The 22377-nt window shown below is 39.1% G+C and overlaps 1 protein-coding gene across 1 annotated transcript in view; it reads left to right on the top strand.

Annotated features, from left to right (window-relative positions):
• The window catches only part of LOC126191820 (mutS protein homolog 4-like), a 317523-nt gene that overhangs the window by 191801 nt on the left and 103345 nt on the right, over window positions 1-22377 (top strand). The window contains exons 11-13 of the mRNA XM_049932555.1: window positions 773-876; window positions 3362-3581; window positions 3667-3768. Coding sequence (XP_049788512.1) covers window positions 773-876; window positions 3362-3581; window positions 3667-3768 — 426 coding nt within the window. The remainder of the gene's footprint in view (window positions 1-772; window positions 877-3361; window positions 3582-3666; window positions 3769-22377) is intronic.

The raw sequence follows: 22377 nt of genomic DNA, 5'->3' as shown, positions 1-22377 counted from the left end.
TGTCACTGAAGAACTTATGCAGAACTTTCAGTGTATTGGTAATGGCATTGTTTTTCACTGCAGCTAATGGCTGTGTATGCTAAGACTGTAGGGAAGAGATGTTTTCAAGTGAAAGGAGTTGAAACTTTCAAAGAGAACATTTTATTGACACTGGTCTTTTGCAAAGTCACCAGAGAGTTGTTGCTCAATGTCCAGGAAGACAGTTCTTCAAACAGATAAGGATCAAGTGAACTGAATTTGAGAGAAAGTAGTGAGGTTATGAAAAAACATCAATGCTGGGGTATTTAGGGCCTTAAATCATAAATACGTCATCAGTAAATATGAATTTCACAAAGAGTTTAGGTTTTTGGGTAAGTAAGGTCTCCTTTTGGTGGCCAGTAAACCAGCATGAAAATGCTATATCCATATCCATAGCTATGTTGTGGATCTGTTTGTATGTTTGTGAAGTGTAGTAGCTTATGTAGTGGGTGAATGTTGAAGATGTTGGGTGACATATATGACAGCTGGATCATCGTTCAAAATATTTGTTTGAGACCTTTATACAGAGACTCTGTTGTGCTACAGAGGTTTGTATAAACTTTTTCCTTTTTTCATATTATAATTTTACAACTTCCACTTTTACCTGTATTTCATTAATAGATGTCCATATTTCCAGCACTCTGAAATTTAATGAACAGTCCCTATAGAGTGGTTCTCTATTTTCAATTATGGTTAGAACTTTATTCTTTCTAATTTCTCATTCCAGTATTATTGGTGTTTGCATGTTTTATAGGTTCAAAGAAACAGATCAACATTTTGCTTTACAACAGAGCTTTTAATACAGGCTGATGAAAGATGCAAAGAAGCTTTTCATGAAATTCAGATGCTAAGCAATGTGTAAGTATTTTTTCTGTAAAAGGAAAGCACACTATAAATGTGGGCAACCTTCAATTTCTTTCTTGCTTGTACAAGAAAAATTTAAGTTTTAAATAATATAACCATAAAAATGAAAAAAATTACCAAATTTCAGTAACTAACCTTCATTGCTTATTCAAATTGTGAGTGTTAATTAACTAATTTAGCACAAAACAAATGATTTTGTGTTTTTGTTTCTTCCCTATGTCATTTTCATTTTCCACCAGTCCTTTTCCTTTCCTGTTACACATCTATTACTGTTTTCCTCTCATCCATTGACAGTCATTTGACCTATAGCAAGACATTAAATATGAACCTACACATTTTTCTCTTTTATTATATTTCACTCAGATTGTGCCACCCATCAATGGGTTCTCCATGTCATTGTGTCATTGAGTGTCAGGTGTTAATGACAATGATGAGGAGGGCACAAAAAATATCTTCACTCAGCAAATTCGATGGAAAACTGAAAGCTAATTACTTGTGCAAGACACTGAACAATTCAGTTAAAGACAACTCAATTCAGACATACTGCAGGATTTTTACTGAGTGAGTATGATTGTCACCAGGTTATGAAGCACCCACTGTGGGTTAATAACATTACAAAGTATCCAGAGAAATGAGCTAAAGTGCAGTTTCAAGGATAGTTGAACATTTGCTGACAAATAACAGCCAAATAAAAAATAGTATTTGAGAAGTCTGTGAAAAACTTGAAAGGCAATTACTACCAACCAAATTCTCAAAAAAACCTAGAAAGGATTAGTTCTTAGTAACGTCATTTAATGTGTGATTTTCACAGTTATTAAGTCAGATAAGTGGTGACTTCTCTATTCTATTCCTGACTAGTTGAATTTTCTCTAACATTTTTCTTAAACATGTTGCCTGCAACACTTTTTTGCCATATAATAGAGCTTTTTTACACAAGATAAAGCCAATGCAGGAGGCAAAAGTACAACGAGCAGTTCAGAACTTGATGAAGTAATACTCCACTATCTCTACTTCCAGTTACCAACAAAACTGTAGCTTATGAACTCAGTCTCACTCATTAGGCTGTCTGGAATGTTGCAAATGAAAACTGCTTGCATGTCTATTGTTCACAAAAGATTCTTGCGTTTAATTCAGAAGACTGTACATATTGCTGGAAATTAGAACACTGTCAGCTTCCCAATGATTGTAATCTCTGCTGTATCATTCTATTTACTGTTGTGGCTATGTTTGCTGTGAAAGGGAGTTTAATGTGTGCAGTTATCACCCATGGCATATTCAGGAGCACTTGTGGTAAATATCTGATAGTCATCAGTCTGGCAACAATTGACTAAAATATTTGAGCATAGTTGGGTCGGGACCATTAGTTCCCGAGAGTTGCCTCTAAAATTGCCCAATTTAACATCACTGTTCTTTTTGTGGGCTTTTCTGAAGGACACATTTTACCAGGCCTGATTCAACATAATGAAAAGCTGGTTGCAAGAATATTTGAGATTGCAGATTCATGATATGTCAGTAATATTTTAGGAGGTATTCCAAACATTACTTCGCTAGTGTCCACTTTGTAGTGATGTTGGAAGTAGAAATTTTGACCAGTTTCTGTGAACAAACTGATTTGAGAAAAAAATGTTTGTTTTATTTTTTATCCTTTTCTTATCTTACTGTTACTTGTCTACATGTTAGAATAAAAGTCCATTCTCAGTACCTATGCATTAGAAAAAAATAAAATATATAGTCTTTAGGTTTCATCATTAACAACACTGCATTTATGTCTTATGTCAGCTACCTTTCTTCATGTTGTTTCTGAAGCACTTCTTATTAATGCAACAAATCAATGAATTTATTGTACCCTTAGCTTAGCTGCTTAAATGGTCAAGCTTTACCCAGTAAACATCATGATTACATTTCATCTACTGCAACCAGCTTTGGGTAAGAATGAAAAGGTTGCCTAGCCTTGGCTGCTCAGGTTAAGCAATTAATTTTAGCAATTAACCAATATCTGTGGCCTTTAACATAAGAGTTGCCAGATGGGACAAGTTAGGATAAATGACACTCTTCAGAATGTTTATTGCTGATTGGCTGTCCTTTGAAGGTCATAATTCCACAAAGATGCATTTGTGACCTAAGTCACCTCTAAAATTTTGCTTGATACATTATGTCCTGTTGCCTTCAATTTTTTTCCCTTCTCTCTGTTAGTTGTACAACACAAAATAAAATGCTAATTGTGTCATTGTTGAGTGCCCTAAAATTCCTGAAAAATAGGTCTATGTACTTATAAAAAATAGGAGGTTTTACATTTCTTTTAAAAAGACTGATATATATTATAATTCTTTACATTGACTTGAAATATGTTCTTAGTCATTTTTAACATGTGTAATGGTCTTACAATGATTGGATAAACTATTCTAGTCCATAACTATAATCATCAGCTCATTGTATTTAATATTAAAATTATTGTCCTGCTGTTATTTTTATGTTTTAGAGTGATTCTTGATCTACTAAATGAAATTCGGGAAGAAGTTGGATGTCTTTATAAATTATGTGAAAAAATTTCTGAACTTGACATGCTCACATCATTTGCTAAACTAAGTGCTCTGCCAAGTTACGTTTGTCCACAATTTGGAAATAGATTAGATGTCAAGAGCTCAAGACATCCCATATTGGATTTCATTAATCCAACTGAGCCAGTCCCTAATGATATTGTAAGATTAATTTTTCTGAGTTTCCCATGTTATAATGATGAAGTGGTATGACAATGTAAACAGTTTCTTACTTTCAAATTTACAGTTTGCCACAGCAGATAAAAATTTTCAACTTGTAACTGGACCAAATATGAGTGGGAAAACCATTTATCTTCGACAGATTGTTCTACTGCAAATAATGGCACAGGTAATGAACCACATTTTCTTGTAGTGACAAAGGATAATTACAAGAGTTATAAAATAAGATTAACATAGCTTCATATTGTACTATGAGTTGTTAAAATTTTTAAATTTCTGTGCCTAACAGCAGTGAAAATGGAAAAAGATTGAGTAGGTTCAAGAGCAGTCTCAGTCACTTGAAACAAAAACAAAAACACTCCTTGTGAATTGGGGAGACATTCTCATTCTGAGGGAAAATTAATGCAAAGATATAGCAAACCAGAATACTTAGAAAATCTAATCAAGGGGGCCCTCACTGTACAAGAATAATCAGAGATTGGCAATAAAAAGGACTCCCCTGTTAAACAGAGTTTAATTTCAATTCAATGTCTTTTGCTCTCAAATTTGCTACAAGCTATTTTCTGATGTTTTCCTCTTATTTTTCACTGCTTTGAATACTTCTTCATTTTCTGTTGTCATAAAATCTGTTCCATTTTCTTCTTATCTGTTTTTGGTCAGCACAATTAGTTTACATGGCAGCATTCAATTTTTGTTATTCCAAATATTTCATAGACTTTGCTTGTTGCTCAAGTATTTTAAGCTGAATACTCTGTGCCTCCTGGAAGTTATTATTGTGAACTGTTTGTACACATTGTTGACAAAAAAGAACCATAATTCACTGACTCATCTCTTGATAAAACATCTTTGTTCCAAATCCAATCAACAAGAAATCATAGACTTTTAGGCGGCTGCAGTTCGTTCCACCACACCTGACAGACAGAGTGCAAATCACAGAGGTCACAAAACCTCAAATAAGGCCAAAATTTCAGTGAGACTCTAACAGAATCACATTATATTAATATAAGAATTCCTCTCTTAGCATTTGAGGACCAGAACTAGTCATGGTCAGTATTAGCGAACTTGCAGTAGTGTTAATCATGCAGAAAAATTCTCTTAGCTGATGACAACAGTGCTATAGTCAGTAAGAAAACAAGGAAACTCATTGCACATAAGACAAATGAAACCCTCAAGGAAGCTCTTAAGTTGATCAATATGCTTCAAAGTAATATTGAACACAAAGAAAACAAATGACTGGATTTTAATTTGAATAGGGACAAATGACTATTATATTAAATGTAAACTGCATAACAAATGAAACATTTCTAGGAATGAATTATGATTCTCAATTAAAATAGTGTGAAAATACAAAGATATTTGCTAACAGAATGCCATCAGCATGTTATGCCCTTGAAGTCTTATCATCAGTGTGTAATGGGCAGTGGCTTTTAGTTACATACGAGCTGTGATTGGAAAGTTTTAAGAATGGGCTTGTAATTGTACAATGGTGGTACTTAAATGCTACTGGGATGCATGTCCTTCAAAATAGCCCCCTTCTGACTGAAAACACCGACTCCAACAGTGTTTCCACTTTTGGAAACATTCCTGGAAATTTTTTTGCTGAAGTGTGTTAAGGATGCCCTCTGTATTTGCCTGGATGTCTTCAAATGAGTCAAATTGCTTCCCTTTCAGTGAAAATTTCAGTTAAGGAAACATGTAAAAGTCCACATGTGGCCAAATCAGGGGAATATGGCAGTTGTGGAAGCACAGGAATTTTGAATTTGGTCAAAACTTCAATGATGAAGAAGGCACGATGAGCCAGAGCATTGTCACAGTGTAGCACCCAACTCCTGTCTTTCCACAATGCAGGCCTTTTCTTCTGCACCTTTTTGTGCAAATGCTCGATACATTTGTAGTATTCCTGTTTAATTGTCTGTCCTCCAGGGGTAAATTCATGATGCACAATACTGGTAGAATAAAAAAAAAAATGACCAATGTTGTCTTCATTTTCAACCGACTTTGCCATGCTTTTTTCGGTCGTGGTGAACCTGGTGTCTTCCACTGCGAAGACTGTACTTTTGTTTCAGGATCATACCCCTATACTCCTGATTTGTCACCTGTAATTATCCTATTTGACAAATCTGGGTCATTTTTAGTTCGATTAAGCAGTACTTTGCACACTTCAAGTCGCATATTCAGATATTCAGTTAAAATTGACTGAACTGCATAGAAACTTAAATTAAGTTCATCAGCCATCTCCCTAATTGTAAATCTATGATCAGAGTGCACTAAGTCGCAAACTTTCACAACATTTTCATTCGTTTTTGAGGTGGAAGGACGGCCGGACCATGGTTCATCTTCTAATGATTCACGGCCATTTTTAAATCTGTTGAACCAGCTAAAACATTTGACTGGCTCATACAATTATCTCCAAAAGCTATTTTTAATAGTTTGTAAGTCTGAGAAGCTAATTTCCCAGTTTTAAAACAAAATTTCACACAAACTCATTGCTCCATTTTTACGTCCATTTTCATGCAGACAGAATCCAGCAACAAGTCCTAACAGAGCCGCACTCAACCAGCTGCCACAATGAACTAAATAAAGGAAATGCAGTTTCCTTTTTGAGGGCATTCAAGGACAAGGAAATGATTCACTCGCCACCCTCCATGTACCTGCGTGCCTAACCAATAAGCAGTAGCGGATCCATTCTTAAAACTTTCCAATCACACCTTGTGTTACTTATACCTACACTCAGTTGTTAGATATGTAATTTTTTGCAGAAAAATGCACAAAATACAAAGACAATTTTCAAACTACAGGAAAGGGCCATGAGATTAATAGCCAAAGACAGCAATAAGGCTCATTGTAAAGAACTATTCAAAACCCTGGAGATTTAGGTAAACCATTTGAGTACATTTGCCAGTCAGTTATGCACATAAAAAATAAGCTGTCTCCCTGACCATGGAACAAAATCTAGACAGAACTTATATTTAACAGGAAAGAATAAACATGAATGTCAGAACAGCTCTTTTATACAAGAGAATAAAGTGGCACAATAAATGGCCAAAGAATGAGTAGGGGTTTTGTAAAAAATGTACACCAGTAAATAATTATAGCACTAAACCATATCTGTCATTTTACATCAAGCTTTTGCACTATAATGATTTTTACCCTTTCTTATTTCAAAAACCATACTCCAAAGCCCTGTAAGAGATAATACTGACACTGTATCCCCTTTCCAATTTCAACATCTTAATCATTAAGGATGGATGCTGACTCAGTTTTTCAGGCAAGCAATTGGGAAGTTACAATACACAAAATGGCAACCAAACATCATCACCATGGTCCTTATGTCAGCTGATAAGTGCTTGCAGTGTTCGATTAGGAAATAATGTGTATATATTAACTGCACACTTTTACTTGGGCCCTGAACGGAGAATGCAGGGAGTGGAAGCTTGCGATCAGCTCATAGCACATTGGCTCTTGAGACAACCCCACCTCCCCTTACTGGAGCACCCAGATTACAGCTTATAAAAGAAACAAATGTGTAAGAGATTGATGTGTCACATAAGTGACACAAAAATTGATGGCCAGTTGGTAGGAGGACCAGGTGCAACATCTCTGCTCATGTCTCAATATGGTTCAAATGGCTCTGAGCACTATGGGACTTAACATCTGAGGTCATCAGTCCCCTAGAACTACTTAAACCTAACTAACCTAAGGACATCACACACATCCATTCCCGAGGCAGGATTCGAACCTGCGACTGTAGCGGTTGCGCGGTTCCAGACTGAAGCGCCTAGAACCGCTCAGCCACACCGGCTGGCTGCTCATGTCTATAAATAATATTAACAATCACTATGCACATCAGGACACATGGACCAACAATATATCCACAATGGTTACTTATTGTTACAGACTGGCCTTTAAATTAGGAGTCTCCAACTAGCCATCCTGATTTAAGTTTCTGTGGTTTCCCTACATTATTTCAGGCAAATGCCAAGATGATTCCTACTACAAGGTCACAGCCAACTGCCTGTCCCATCCTTGTCAAACTAGATGTGTAAGTATGCCTCTGCAGATGAATTAAGTTCTTCTTTTCCCTTAAACTATCATACAATGATATGTCCAATATCCTTGTAATTGTGGGACACATATGAAAAACCTACTGCTACTGCTGCTGCTGCTGCTGCTGCTACCACCACGACCATGTGTGTTTAACTGAAACTTATGCTGGAGTTTTAGTTTGAGTCCTGGGCAGGGCCAGCTTTAATCATTACGCCACTGTGTGAAAATTTCAAACATTACCACCCTCTCGCCTCCAGCCACCCCCTCCATGTATTTTGAGGCATAGTCAACCTATTTCATAATGTTGTTCATCCATGATATCTTATTTTCACATATAACACTTACTCATCCACCTTTCTGGCATAAATAAACCTTTAGACCAGAGCCAGGTAACTTTGGTGTAATATTCTACAATATTTATTACTTGTTACATAAATCAGTTTTTGGGTGCTACACCATCATGAAATGTTAACAGTGTAATACCTTTTGAGTTATAACTCCAAAATTAATTACATCTGTCAAAATATAGTTGTGTCACTCGCAGAGTACACAACAGAATCTGCTCACTTTTTCTTGTTCCCAGAACAGACGGGACCATGTGGCATGGAGGGAAGAGCACCATGACCACCATGGGGGCAGTAGCAAGCGGAGAGTAGAGTGAGTAGATTTCTTGCAGTACTGAGGCATGGGATAGAGAGGTTTTTTGCAGGTGAATATTTATATAGACATTTATCTTCCCATGTGGTACATATTTGTAGCACACCACCACAAAGACAAAGAAACTAATGCACACCTGTTCACTGCACACTGAACGACTGTTCACCGCAGTGGTAAACAGTGGTAGGTCACATACATCAGCAGAAGTTGTGAAAAGCACAAAATGTCCCAAATTATGTCAACGAGTTCCAAGCAGAACTATGGGTTTCAGCAAACAAGGAAAAGGAACAGACTACAGTATGTGAAATAACAGCTCCAGCTCTGGTTTTGAACAGGCGGGTGACATATAGCAACTTGTTTCGTTGCTAGACAAAAAAATGTAGGCCTACCCTACAACAAATCTTTATTAAGTAAATGAATGAAAATGCTTGACATGTCAATAAATCAAAACTAAAATTAATGATAAACATCTGTTTATACAATTAAGTAAATGAATGAAAATGCTTGACATGTCAACAAATCAAAACTAAAATTAATGATAAACATCTGTTTATACAATTATCTTATATTGCAGATATTTTTCTTGCTTTGGCAACAGCGAACTACTGTATGACTTCACTGAAACCCAAACATCACCTAGCATTTGTTCAATTGACACTGTTGCCATGCCACACAGTTGTGCTTGGCCCATTGTTGACATAAATCAATTTAAGCTTCCAAAAACTTTTTTCTCCCCTTGCTACTGTCACTGGTTGTGTTAGCAAAATTTGTAAGGTTACACTTACATGCACACAATGCCATACTCTTTTTGTGAGTTTCAAAGTTTCACTTGGTGTGCTACCAGGCTTTACCAACAGTGAAACCAATTGAAGTTCATCTTTAAAATTGACAAGTCTGATGTTCTTGGTCTGTCCATGACTAAAACCATTGCTCAGTTTGAAGCACTTGTCACTTAGAACATCAGATAACATGTCTTTAATTTTACTAATGTCATACCAAAAAATCACAAAGCTGACTGTGACTTTTAAGCCATTGAAATCTCTCACTGAGAATGCATATTGTAAGAGGTGATCAAAAAGATTCCATTTGAAAGCAGTAAAGCCCAGGACCTTTATGTCAATCAGGCAAAATCGTCATGAGCATTGAGGCAATCACCCCACCAATGCATCAGGCTGAAGATACCCATTTAGTAAAATACCACGTTCTGCTGTGTGAACTAGTCTGTAACTGTCTGCTGCACACTCTCGTACAACAGGAAGCATTAACCTTCAAAGCCTTTTTATGGGACTGAAGGCATGGTGACCATATGGGGAGAGATCAAGACTATAGGGTGAGTGCTTGAGTCTCTCCGACTTTAATTGTTGTAACTTCTGTGTTAAGATATTTGTGATATGCGGACATGCATTATCAAGACACAACAACACCCCCTGTCGCAGTTGTTCCAGACATTTCATCTTAATTCCACAATGGCATTTTTTGACAGACATGCTGTCCCATACGCATTCTTCATCCTCTGATGGATGTCTACCAGTGTTTGTCCTTTAGCAGCCACGAAAAGAATAACAGCCTGTTGGTCCTGTTTGTATGTGTGTGGTAAAAACTTTGCCATAGTTCATGTCTCCACATTTACCACATGCACGTTGGAAAGACACGAATGCCACACTAATCCCTTGCCTTAATGTCAGTGCGTATATACCTGCAATGGAGGTTGTATGATTCCTGCAGCTACTTGCTGCTGAATCGTATCTTCAACTACAGACTGCAAATGATATGGTATACGGTAAGGTTTTTGTGCAATGGGCCGAGCTTCTCCGGTCGGAATTTCGTGCTGAACCAAATCCGTAGCCGGTAGAAACTGCCTCTCTTCAAACAACCACGAAAATTCCTCTAATACTGGCTGCAACATTCTTTTTGTTTTTTCATGTTCTTTTGTCTCGCCGCATGTTGAACAGCTGTAGACAACAGCGGCGGTATTTACGCGACTCCTTCCGTGGCATTTAATATACAGAAATACGTGGTACCAAGAAAACTTACCTTGTCTGTTCACATCGCATCATGAAAACAATAAAATAGCACTTGAGGAGGACTCCTTTTCTTTAGAGTAACATATTGGTTGTTTAACTTGGACATACTTATTCTTGTTATTATCGTTGTGTGATCATTTAGCGACACATACATGTAATTGGGCGTATTTCAAAGGACAGGTAGACGGCAGTATGTAGTCACTGATCTACTGGCAGTTACGAAGGCGTGTTACTATCATGTTTTTATGGTAAAGCTTTAGCAGCTGTGTTCGTGCACTATTCACTAAATTAACAGGTGAAATGTGAATCCCTTTGATATATTGTAGATTAACTGATTCTTTCTCTACGTGTTCTTTTGACAAGGACAACTTTCCCCTTAATTCCATGATTAAAAAATGGTTGTGTTTTTAATTCTCGACTGCTACGATAACATTACTGGAGACGTTAAAAAACAAGACAAAATGATTACATAACTTTCATCACTTCCATTAGCATGTGACATCATAAATTCTATTACCAGCTACCAATGGTTGCCAATTCTTATGTCTACTTATAACTAACATGCACAACTTAATTAAATGTATAGTAACTGTGGTGTTTTCCGTCAATTAATTCTCTTGCTGCATGCAGGGCTTTTCCAACTGTTTACATACCATTTCAGACCTACTTTCTGGAACGCAAATCATAGGGGTTTGACCTTAGAGCATATCTACGTTGCTGTCTAGGCGGTTGTATTACCTTCTTTCTTGTTTTTTTGGGTGGAACTACTGGCGTAATAGGCCCGGTTTCACTATTAGGTGGGGGTGGCTCGGGTCCTCTATACAGTTTCAATCTGTCAAAATGAACGATCACTGTCCGTTCCGCTAACTGAATTTCCGCATTTACTGGTGAAGTAAGCCGGATGATACGGTACGGTCCTTCGTAAGTAGGTGTAAACTTTTTGGTTCTTCCCTTTTTAACTACTGGATTGCTCAACATTACTAGGTCTCCTACCTTGTACTCAGGCATTTTTGCTTTTTGATTACTTCTCTTTAACTGTTGGGCGGTGGCTCGGGCATTGTTCCCTCTTACTTTTTTCCAAATGGATTTTAGACGTCGAGCTAGACCTTTCACATCTTTGGATTTAATTCCAGGGGGCAGTTTGTCAATTTCAAAAGGCGAATTCATAGGGCGGCCATATACTGCTTCATAAGGTGAGTACCCTGTAGCTTCATGGGCACGGCTGTTATATGCTGACGTAACGTATTGAACATACTTGTCCCAGTCAGAGTGATGTTTATTAACATAGTAAGACAGCATGCGCATAACGGTGCGGTGGACTCGCTCCAGGTGACCGTTTGCTTTTGGGTGGAACGGCGTCGTTCGCCACTTTTTAATTCGCAATAACCGACAAACTTCGGTAAATACCGCAGACATGAAATTCGTACCTTGGTCTGTGAGTACAGCTTCCGGGCTTCCGTATGGTAACACCAAATGGGTGACAAAAGCACGCGCTACTGTTTCAGCGGACATATCTGGTATAGGAATGAGAATCAAATGTGTGGACCTCCCCTCATACCCTCCCTGCGCTGAGTTGCAGTGCACGGACCTGGCCACGGCCACGCCCCCTACCCGCTGGCAGCCTGCACGCTGCCCGCTGAGGACAACACACCACGCCGCCTCGTGCCACTCGCCCTCGCCGAGACTCATCAGTGGTGCTATGTTTAAATTTTCAACTTATTCTAACAAAAGAAAAAAAAAGAAGACATTTTTACTTCAACTTAGCAACAAGAACACTTGACATGATTACCTAACTCACACTGTATATTGTGTTCTAGTTATGATTTTATGATGTTCTGATGTTTTATGATGATTCTTGTATACACACAATATTGTTGACATGTGTAAGTCCCCTTGCGACCCTTAGGAGGTCTTTAGAGTCTCTATACCCTCCCATAGATTAAGACCCCTGCCGTCTTCCGTGAGAGCCAATGTTCACTTTCTTTTGCAAGATAAATTTGTTTACATTCAAATAATAATTACATTGAGCGAATTCACGTACATTCTCCGCTCCCACGGAAGGGGGAGGAATGTAAAGGATGAGCCAGACAATAAGGGATTTTACTTTATTATATGAGCCTCAAACCGGTAACTTCATTTTTCCATTACGGCCAAGCCACGGCCGGCAGTGTTAGCTGCCTGTAAATTCTTTCGTCCCACGGTCTAGTAACAGGAAGTCAGCACCGAGGAAGGGCACCTTGATCACGCGCCTCTCTCATGTGCTTACGAGGTAACGCCGCCCCAGGCGTCGCTTAGCAGGCAACGCTCTAGAAAGTTCCATGCCGCCCGCACGGTTTGCTCGGTCCTGACCAATCAGGGTGGAGGAAGCCGCGTGGTGCGTCGAATATACCCGGCCGCCCGTCGCCGGGCCCGCTCCCTTGTATTCTTGCTCACCCGCGAGTCGGATGCGCGCCCTGTAGCACTGAACATCTCCCGCTTCTCCCGGTGCTGCGGCACTGTGGATTTAGTTTTGGCAGACAACCACTTTCGGTAGCTTCGCGAACAATGTTCGCCAGATTGTAAGCCCTGGCTCACCCTCACCTCCCTAGGCCTATGTAGCCCCTTTCATCATGCTTTAGCCAATAAATGGCCTTTCTCTAAAATTTACACTATTATTCCATAACGCCCACCGCCTGCCCATACCCGCCATCCTGTACATGTGTTCAGTTTAAACAGTTTGTAAAAAGATCCTGTTATTGTTGGATGTTATATAAGGACCAGTGGTGGTAACCATAGGAAATCAGTTTTAGTCTAGCGTTACACTAATGAGATTTTGGTGAAAGTCTTTGTGAAACTAAATTGGTGAAAGATGAATTCTAATGTGTCAACTACGTCATTTTAATAATTAGTGTACCATCAAACTGGAACCATGGTCTAGGGGTAGTGTTTTTGATTAGTAATCAAAAAATTTGATTAATAATCAGCATTGGTGGACAAAGACTTCTGGCAATAAGAAGTCATCCTCATTCTGCTAACAGCCTTGTCAAAGAGGGTGGAGAAGCAAACAGAGGTTCAGGGCACTCTCTTGTCCTTGGGGTGGGAAACTGCCCCTAAATGGGAAGAATAAGCAATAATCAATGCCATGAGGATGCAGAAGGCAATGGAAACCACTGCATTAAAGACATCTAAAGTGGATCCACAGGACATGTGGCCTGTAACTGAAAAAGTATCATGATGATCTCTCCACTGGCAAAAGATTTGAGAATAGTCCCCCTTATGGGTCTCCAGGAGGGGAGGTCACCATGATAAAAAGACTGAGTAACCAACAAAAGGATAACGTTTTACTAGTGAGGGCCTGGAATGTCAGAAGCTTGAATGTGGTAGGGAAGCTAGAAAGTCTCAAATGAGAAATGCAAAGGCTCAAGCTACATATAGTAGGGGAAAGTGAAGTGAATTGGAAAGAAGACAAGGATTTCTGGTCAGATGAGTATGGGGTGATGTCAACCACAGTAGAAAATGGTATAATGGGAGTAGGGTTCATTATGAATAAGAAGGTAGGGCAGAGAGTGTGTTACTGTGAACAGTTCAGTGATAGTGTTGTTCTTATCAGACTTGACAGCAAACCAACACTGACAATGATAGTTCAGGTATACATGTTGATTTCGCAATCTGAACTTGAGGAGATAGAGAAAGTATATGAGGATATTGAAAGAGTAATACAGTACATAAAGGGAGATGAAAATCTAATAGTCATTGTAGGGGAAGGAGCAGAAGAAAAGGTTACAAGAGAATATGGGCTTGGGACAAGGAATGAGAGAGGAGAAAGACTAATTCAGTTCAACTAGTAATAGCAAATACTCTGTTCAAGAATCACAAGAGGATGAGGAATACTTGGAGAAGACCGAGTGATACGGGAAGATTTCAGTTAGATTTCATCATGGTCAGACAGAGATTCTGAAATCAGGTACTCGATTTAAGGCATACCCAGGAGCAGATATAGGCTCAGATGACAATGTATTAGTGATGCACAGTAGGCTGAAGAATCAATATGCAAAAAAGTGGGATATGCAAGTACTAAGGAATGATGAGATACGCTTGATGTACTCTATGGTTATAGACACAGCAATAAGGAATAGTTCAGTAGGCAGTACTGTTGCAGAGGAATGGACATCTCTAAAAAGAGCAATCATGGAAGTTGGAAAGCAAAACATAGGACCAAAAAAGGTAACTGCAAAGAAACCATGGGTAACAGAAGAATTACTTCAATTGATCGACAAAAGAAGGAAAAAATATTCAGGAATACAGAAATACGTGTCACTGGTGGGTGAAATAAATAGGAAGTGCAGGGAAGCTAAGATGAAATGGCTGCATGAGAAATGTGAAAAATGGAAAAAAAAATTATTGTCGGAAGGACTGACTCGCCTTTTAGGAAAGTCAAAACAACCTTCAGTGAAATTAAAAACAAGGATGGTAACATTAAGAGTGCAATAGCAATTCTTCTGTTAAATGCAGAGGAGACAGGATAGAGGTGGAAATAGTACATTGAAGGCCCCTATGAGTGGGAAGATTTTTCTGATGTGATAAAAGAAGAAACAAGAGTCAATTTAGAAAGGATGGGTGATCCATCATTAGAATCAGAATTTAAGAGAGCTTTGGAGGACTTAAGATCAAATAAGGCAGAAAGGATAGATAACATTGCATGAGAATTTCTAAAATCAGTGGTGGAAGTGGCAATAAAACAGCTGTTCAAGTTGGTGTGTAGAATGTACAAGTCTGGCGACACTGCATTTGACTTTCAGAAAAATATAATCTACACAATTCCGAAGACTGCAAGAGCTGACAAGTGCAAGAATTATCACACAATCAGCTTAACAGCTCATGCATCCAAGTTGCTCACAGGAATGATATACAGAAGAATGGAAAAGAAAATTGAGGATCTGTTAGATTATGATCAGTTGAGGTTCAGGAAAGATAGAGGCTTCAGAGAGGCAATTCTGATGTTGTGGTTGATAATGGAAGCGAGACTAAAGAAAAATCAAAACACGTTCATAATATTTGTCAATCTAGAAAAGGCGTCTGACAATGTAAAATGGTGCAAGATGTTCCAAATTCTGAGAAAAATAGGGTTAGGAGAGGCAGGGAATATACAATATGTACAAGAGCCAAGAGGGAATAATAAGAGTGGATGACCAAGAACAAAGCGCCCAGATTACAAAGGGTGTAAGACAGAGATGTCATCTTTCACCCCTTCTGTGCAACCTTTTCATCAAAGGAGCAATGATGGAAATAGAAGAAAGACTCAGGAGTGGAATTAAAATCCAAGATGAAAGGATATCAATTATATGATTCGTGATGACATTGCTATCCAGAGTGAAAGTGAAGAGGAATTACATGATCTGCTGAATGGAATGAACGGTCTATTGCGTACAGAGTATGGATTGAGAGTAAATTGAAGAAAGACAAACTAATGAGAAGTAGCAGAAATGAGAACAGTCCTCCCTCGGGCAAGGCTGTGTGTGTTGTCCATAGTTAGTTTAAGTTAGATTAAGTAGTGTATAGGCTTAGACACTGATGACCTCAGCAGTTTGGTCCCATAAGACCTTACCCCAAATTTCCAATTTTTTTCCTTTATGCCTCAGAACGTTTCCCAACAACCAGTCCCTTTTTATTTAGCCAGGTTGTGCCACAATTTCCTCTTCTCCCCACTTCTATTCACTACCTCCTTATTAGTTATGTGATCTACCCATCTAATATACAGCATTCTTCTGTAACACCACATTTCGAAAGCTTCTATTCTCTTCTTGTCTAAACAATTTATCATCAATGTTTCACTTCCATACATGGCTGCACTCCACACAAATACTTCCAGAAAAGACTTCCTGACACATAAATCTATACTTGATGTTAATAAATTTATCTTCTTCAGAAAGACGTCTTTACCTTTGCTAATCTACATTTTATATCCTCTCTACTTCGACCATCATCGGTTATTTTGCCCCCAAAATAGCAAAACTCACCTACTGCTTTAAGTGTCTCATTTCCTAATCTGATTCCCTCAGCATCACCTAATTTGACTACATTCCATTATCATCGTTTTGCTTTTGTTAGTGTTCATCTGATATCCTCCTTTCATGACACTGACCATTCCGTTCAACTGCTCTTCCAGATCCTTTGCTGTCTCTGACAGAATTACAATGTCATCGGCGAACCGCAAAGTTTTTATGTCTTCTCCATGGCTTGTATTCCTACTGCAAATTTTTCTTTTGTTTCCTTCATTGTTTGTGCAATATACAGATCAAAAAACATTGGAGATAGGCTACAACCTGTCGTACTCCTTTCCCGCCACTGCTTCCCTTTCATGCCCCTTGACTCTTATAACTGCCTTCTGGTTTCTATACAAATTGTAAATAGCCTTTCGCTCCCTGCGTTTTACCCCTGCCACCTTCAGAATTTGAAAGAGAATATTCCAGTCAACACTGTCAAAAGCTCTAGAAGTCTGAGGGTAATTCACCTGTCTCACACATCTTGCTCACCAGATGGTAGAGTTTTGCCAGGGCTGGCTCTCCCAAGGCTATCAGTAGTTCTTATGGAATGTTGTCTACTCCCAGGGCCTTGTTCCGACTTAGGTATTGCAGTGCTCTGTCAAATTCTTCACACAGTGTCATATTTCCCATTTCATCTTCATCTACAACCTCTTCCATTTCCATAATATTGCCCTCAAGTACATCGCCCTCATATAGACCCTCTAGATACTACTTCTACCTTTCTTCTTTCCCCTCTTTGCTTAGAACTGGTTTTCCATCTGAGCTCTTGATATTGATACAAGTGGTTCTCTTTTCTCCAAAGGTCTCTTTAATTTTCCTGTAGGCAGATTCTATCTTACCCCTAGTGATATATGCCTCTACGTTCTTACATTTGTTCTCTAGCCATCCCTGTTTACCCAATTTGCACTTCCTGTCGATCTCATTTTTGAAACGTTTGTATTCCTTTTTGCCTACTTCATTTACTGCATTTTTATATTTTCTCCTTTCATCAATTTAATTCAATATATTTTCTGTTACCCAAGGATTTCTACTAGCTCTCATATTTTTATCTACTTGATCCTCTGCTGCCTTCACTATTTCATCTCTCAAAGCTATCCATTCTACTGCTACTGTATTTCTTCCCCCTGTTATTGTCAATTGTTCCTTAATGCTCTGTCTGAAACTCTCTACAACCTCTGGTTCTTTCAGTTTATCTAGGTCCCATCTCCTTAAATTCCTGCCTTTTTGTAGTTTCTTCAGTTTTAATCTGCAGTTCATAACCCATATATTGTCGTCAGAGTCCACATCTGCCCCTGGAAATGTCTTACAATTTAAAACCTGTCTTACCATTATATGGTTTATTAGGTGGTAGTGAAACATGGACTGTGGGAATACTGGAACAGAAGAGATTTAAAGCATGCGCGATGTAGTGTTATGGATGAATGTTGAAAGTTCATTGGACTGATAGGGTAAGAAATGAGGAGGTTCTGTGCAGAATTGGAGAGGAAACGAATATGGGGAAAACACTGACAAGGAGAAGGGACAGGATGATAGGACACCTGTTAAGACATCAAGGAATGACTTCCATGGTACTAGAGGGAGCTGTAGCTGGCAAAAACTGCTGAGGAAGACAGAGACTGGAATACATCCAGCAAATAATTCATGATATGTCATATGTGGATACCAGGAATGAGAAAGATCATTTATTTGCTGGAAAGTTATGCCACCCATTCAGTGAGAAAAAAATGTGAAAGTTAAGTGCAGATTATTTACAGAAGCTGTGAAACATTATGCTTTAATATGGGCCTCTCTCATTTGAGCAGTAAGCTAGGACTGGTTGAATTAGTGTTTCGTATGCAATTCTTGCCGTAGACTGATTGGATTTTTCTAAGATCCTACCAGTCAATCAAAGTCTACCACATACTTTAGGTGTAACTCATTGTATGTGATCATTCTTTTTCCTGTCTCTACAGATTGTTACACCCGCGTATTTATATGAGTTCACTGATACCATTGCAATTCATCATTGATTATAATCGTGTGGTATTAGTTTCTTCATTTAATGAAGTTCACAATTTTCAATTTCTGAACATTTAAAACAAATTTTCAAAATTAGCACTGTACTGAAATCTTACCACATACTGACTGAAAAATCTGAATTTACTATTAATGTCATCTTACAGATCACTAATATACAACATGAATAGCAAGGCTTCAGTTTGCTTTCCTTGGGTATGCCTCAAGCTACTTCTACATCTTAATTTGCTTCTTCATCTAATATAACACACTGTGTCCTCCCTACCAAGAAATCCTCAATCCAGTTTTAAATTTAGTTTGATACCCCAAATGGACAAAACTGTGGATTTATTAGGTGACAATCAGTGTTGCTTTAGGAAAGGTAAAGGCACCAGACCGGCAGTTCTGATATTGCAGTTGATAATGAATGCAATATTTAAGAAAAATCAAGACCTAGTTCAAGGGGATTTGTCAACCTAAAAAAGTTTTCAACAATGTAAGATAGTGTAAATTTTCAAGAAAATAGATATAAGTTGTAGGAAAAGATGGCCAAAATGCAGTATGTAGGCAAAAAATAACAATGGAAGACTAAGAATAAAGTGCTCGGATTGGAAAAAGTAAAAACACAGTATTATATTCTTTCACTCCTGCTGTTCAGTATGTACACCAAAGAAGGAATGATGGAAATAAAAGAGAGGTTCAGAAGTGAGATTAAAATCCAGAGTGAAAGGATATCAATGAAAAGATTCTCTGATGACATCACTGTCCTCAGTGAAAAAGAGGAAGAGCTGCATGATATTTTGAATGGAATGAACAGTCTAATGAGCACACAGTATAGATTGACAGTAAACCAAGGAAGGATGTGGAGTAGTAGAAAAGAGATTAGTGGTAAACTTAACATCAAAACTGGGGACCACGAAGTAGATAAAGTGAAAGAATTCTGCTACCTTGGAAGCAAAATAACACGACAGAAGAAGCAAGCAGGCCATACAAATCAGATAAACATAGGCAAAGAGAGCATTCTTGTTGAAAATAAATGTACCAGTATCAAACAACAGTGTTAATTTTAGGGAGAAATTTCTGAGAATGTACATTTGGAGAGCAGAATTATATGGAAGTGAGCAGTGGACTATGAGAAAATTGAAAAAGAGGGAATCTAAGTGTCTGAGATGTAGTACTATAGAAGCATGCTGAAAATTAGTTGGACTCATAAGATAAGAAATGAGAGGTTCTCTGCAAAATCAATGAGGAGTGTAACACATGGAAGACATTGACAAGAAGAAAGAACAGGATAGTAAGGGACATATTAAGAAGCAAAGGAATAATTTCCATGGTTGTTGAGCTGGCTATAGAGGGCAAAAACTGTAAGGGAAGACAGAAATTTGAATCTATCTAACAAATAATTGAAGATGCTGGCAGGTCGATAGACACACAAACAAACACAAACAACACACAAAATTCAAGCTTTCGCAACAAACGGTTGCTTCATCAGGAAAGAGGGAAGGAGAGAGAAAGACGAAAGAATGTGGGTTTTAAGGGAGAGGGTAAGGAGTCATTCCAATCCCAGGAGCGGAAAGACTTACCTTAGGGGGAAAAAAGGACAGGTATACACTCGCGCCCCACTTGTGACAGAATACTTTCCGGGACTGGATCAGACTCTGATTGTGGCTCTCCAGCAGGGATACGACTTCCTCAAATCCTGCCCTGAAATGAGATCCATCCTTCATGAAATCCTCCCACTCCACCAAGAGTGTCTTTCCGCCGTCCACCTAACCTTCGTAACCTGTAAGTTCATCCCTATGAAATCCCCAAACCACCTTCCCTACCCTCTGGCTCCTACCCTTGTAACCGCCCCCGGTGTAAAACCTGTCCCATGCACCCTCCCACCATCACCTACTCCAGTCCTGTAACCCGGAAGGTGTACACGATCAAAGGCAGAGCCACATGTGAAAGCACCCATGTGATTTACCAACTGACCTGCCTACACTGTGAAGCTTTCTATGTGGGAATGACCAGCAACAAACTGTCCATTCACATGAATGGACACAGGCAGACAGTGTTTGTTGGTAATGAGGATCACCCTGTGGCTAAACATGCCTTGGTGCACGGCCAGCACATCTTGGCACAGTGTTACACCGTCCGGGTTATCTGGATACTTCCCACTAACACCAATCTGTCAGAACTCCGGAGATGGGAACTTGCCCTTCAGTATATCCTCTCTTCTCGTTATCCGCCAGGCCTCAATCTCCGCTAATTTCAATTTGCCGCCGCTTATACCTCACCTGTCTTTCAACAACATCTTTGCCTCTGTACTTCCACCTCGACTGACATCTCTGCCCAAACTCTTTGCCTTTACAAATGTCTGCTTGTGTCTGTGTATGTGCGGATGGATATGTGTGTGTGTGTGTGTGTGTGTGTGTGTGTGTGTGTGTGTGTGTGTGTGTGTGTGTGTGTGTGCGAGTGTATACCTGTTCTTTTTTCCCCCTAAGGTAAGTCTTTCTGCTCCCGGGATTGGAATGACTCCTTACCCTCTCCCTTAAAACCCACATCCTTTTGTCTTTCCCTCTCCTTCCCTCTTTCCTGATGAAGCAACCGTTTGTTGTGAAAGCTTGAATTTTGTGTGTATGTTTGTGTTTGTTTGTGTGTCTATCGACCTGCCAGCACTTTCGTTTGGTAAGTCACATCATCTTTGTTTTTAGATATATTTTTCCCATGTGGAATGTTTCCCTCTATTATATTCAAATAATTTCAGATGTTGTATCCAAATTTTACTCTGAGATGATGAGCTTGGTAAATGGAAGGAATTCATGACAGGTTGCATCGGCTGCATCAGAAGACAGACGGCAGTACGTGGAGAAGATCATTCAGTTCACAATACCTCATTACATTTGAGCTCAGAATATTTTCTAAGAGTCTAAAACACATCCAGCTGTGCATACTGGCCCCTATGGGCCATTCATTGCCAACATGCTGCTGTTACATCATTCGGATGCATTATGCAGCTTCCAGAGACATCACTCGGATGCAGTGTGGAGGTTGTAAGGGGTCCGCAGGCCCTTACTACTAAGTTTGCGCTCACACAGGTCGACAGGGCAACTATCGAGTAGTGTGTGTCAGGTCGCGAGAGCTAGAGGGGGTTCACCGGAGTGCCGAGTGCGGCTTGGGTAGATTCCCGCGAGGCGGGAAGAACTGGGCGGAGAGCAGTTAGAGTTGAGATGTGCTGAAGTAAGGGTGTGGTAGGTTCCCGCGAGGCGGGCAGAGCTGTGCAGAAGCCAGCAGTTGAATTAATGCAAATTATCGACAAAGGGAGTGGCCATCGCCGCGGTTTAACCCCTTTGTGTTAGTATTATACGGGAAAGTGAGAAAGTTTAGTTACAGAGTGATTTCAGTGATATTAAGTGCCGCTATTGAACTTCCGCGTCTACCGCGCCGGCATTATTTGGATTACAGTGATTGGAGGTTGCGTGTGACGATTAAGAATAACTAAAGAAACCTGTGCTGAGATTAGCCGTCATTAACAGTGTATTGACGAAGGCAGTGGCTGTCTCCTTATTTTGTGCCTTTGCTAAGAATATAGATCTTGTTTGTGAAACTGTGTTGTGTCCTTCTTACCACCAAACAGTACTTATTACAGTATTTGCGAAGGACAATACGGAATGTAACATCCCCTGAGCAGTCCAATCCGATTGCCAGCCCATTAGGTACACGGTCACATTAATTAATTATCTAAATTTGGGCTGCTATTCAGATCCCGAACGAGCGGATAAATAAAAGGATCTGTTACAACCTTGGCTTACCGTGAAAGGACAAGTGCAATTTTCGGACGAGTCGTAATGAACAATAGGTAATTTACCTTGTTTAACGCCAGAAAACTAATTTTGCAATGTGGAATCGGGACAGTGCATGAACGTTAAAATCGCGATAAGGAACAGTGCATTTTTTGAACAATACGAAGTAATAATATCGTACGATTGTGACAAAACTGGTTTTCTTGCCATATTAAATAAAACAATAGCGTCAATAAACTGTGTT

Source organism: Schistocerca nitens, chromosome 1 (assembly GCF_023898315.1).
Source record: "Schistocerca nitens isolate TAMUIC-IGC-003100 chromosome 1, iqSchNite1.1, whole genome shotgun sequence".
NCBI classification, from domain to species: Eukaryota; Metazoa; Arthropoda; class Insecta; order Orthoptera; family Acrididae; genus Schistocerca; species Schistocerca nitens.
The sequence above is the reverse complement of the archived record's forward strand: the minus strand, read 5'-3'. Positions and strand labels throughout refer to the sequence as shown.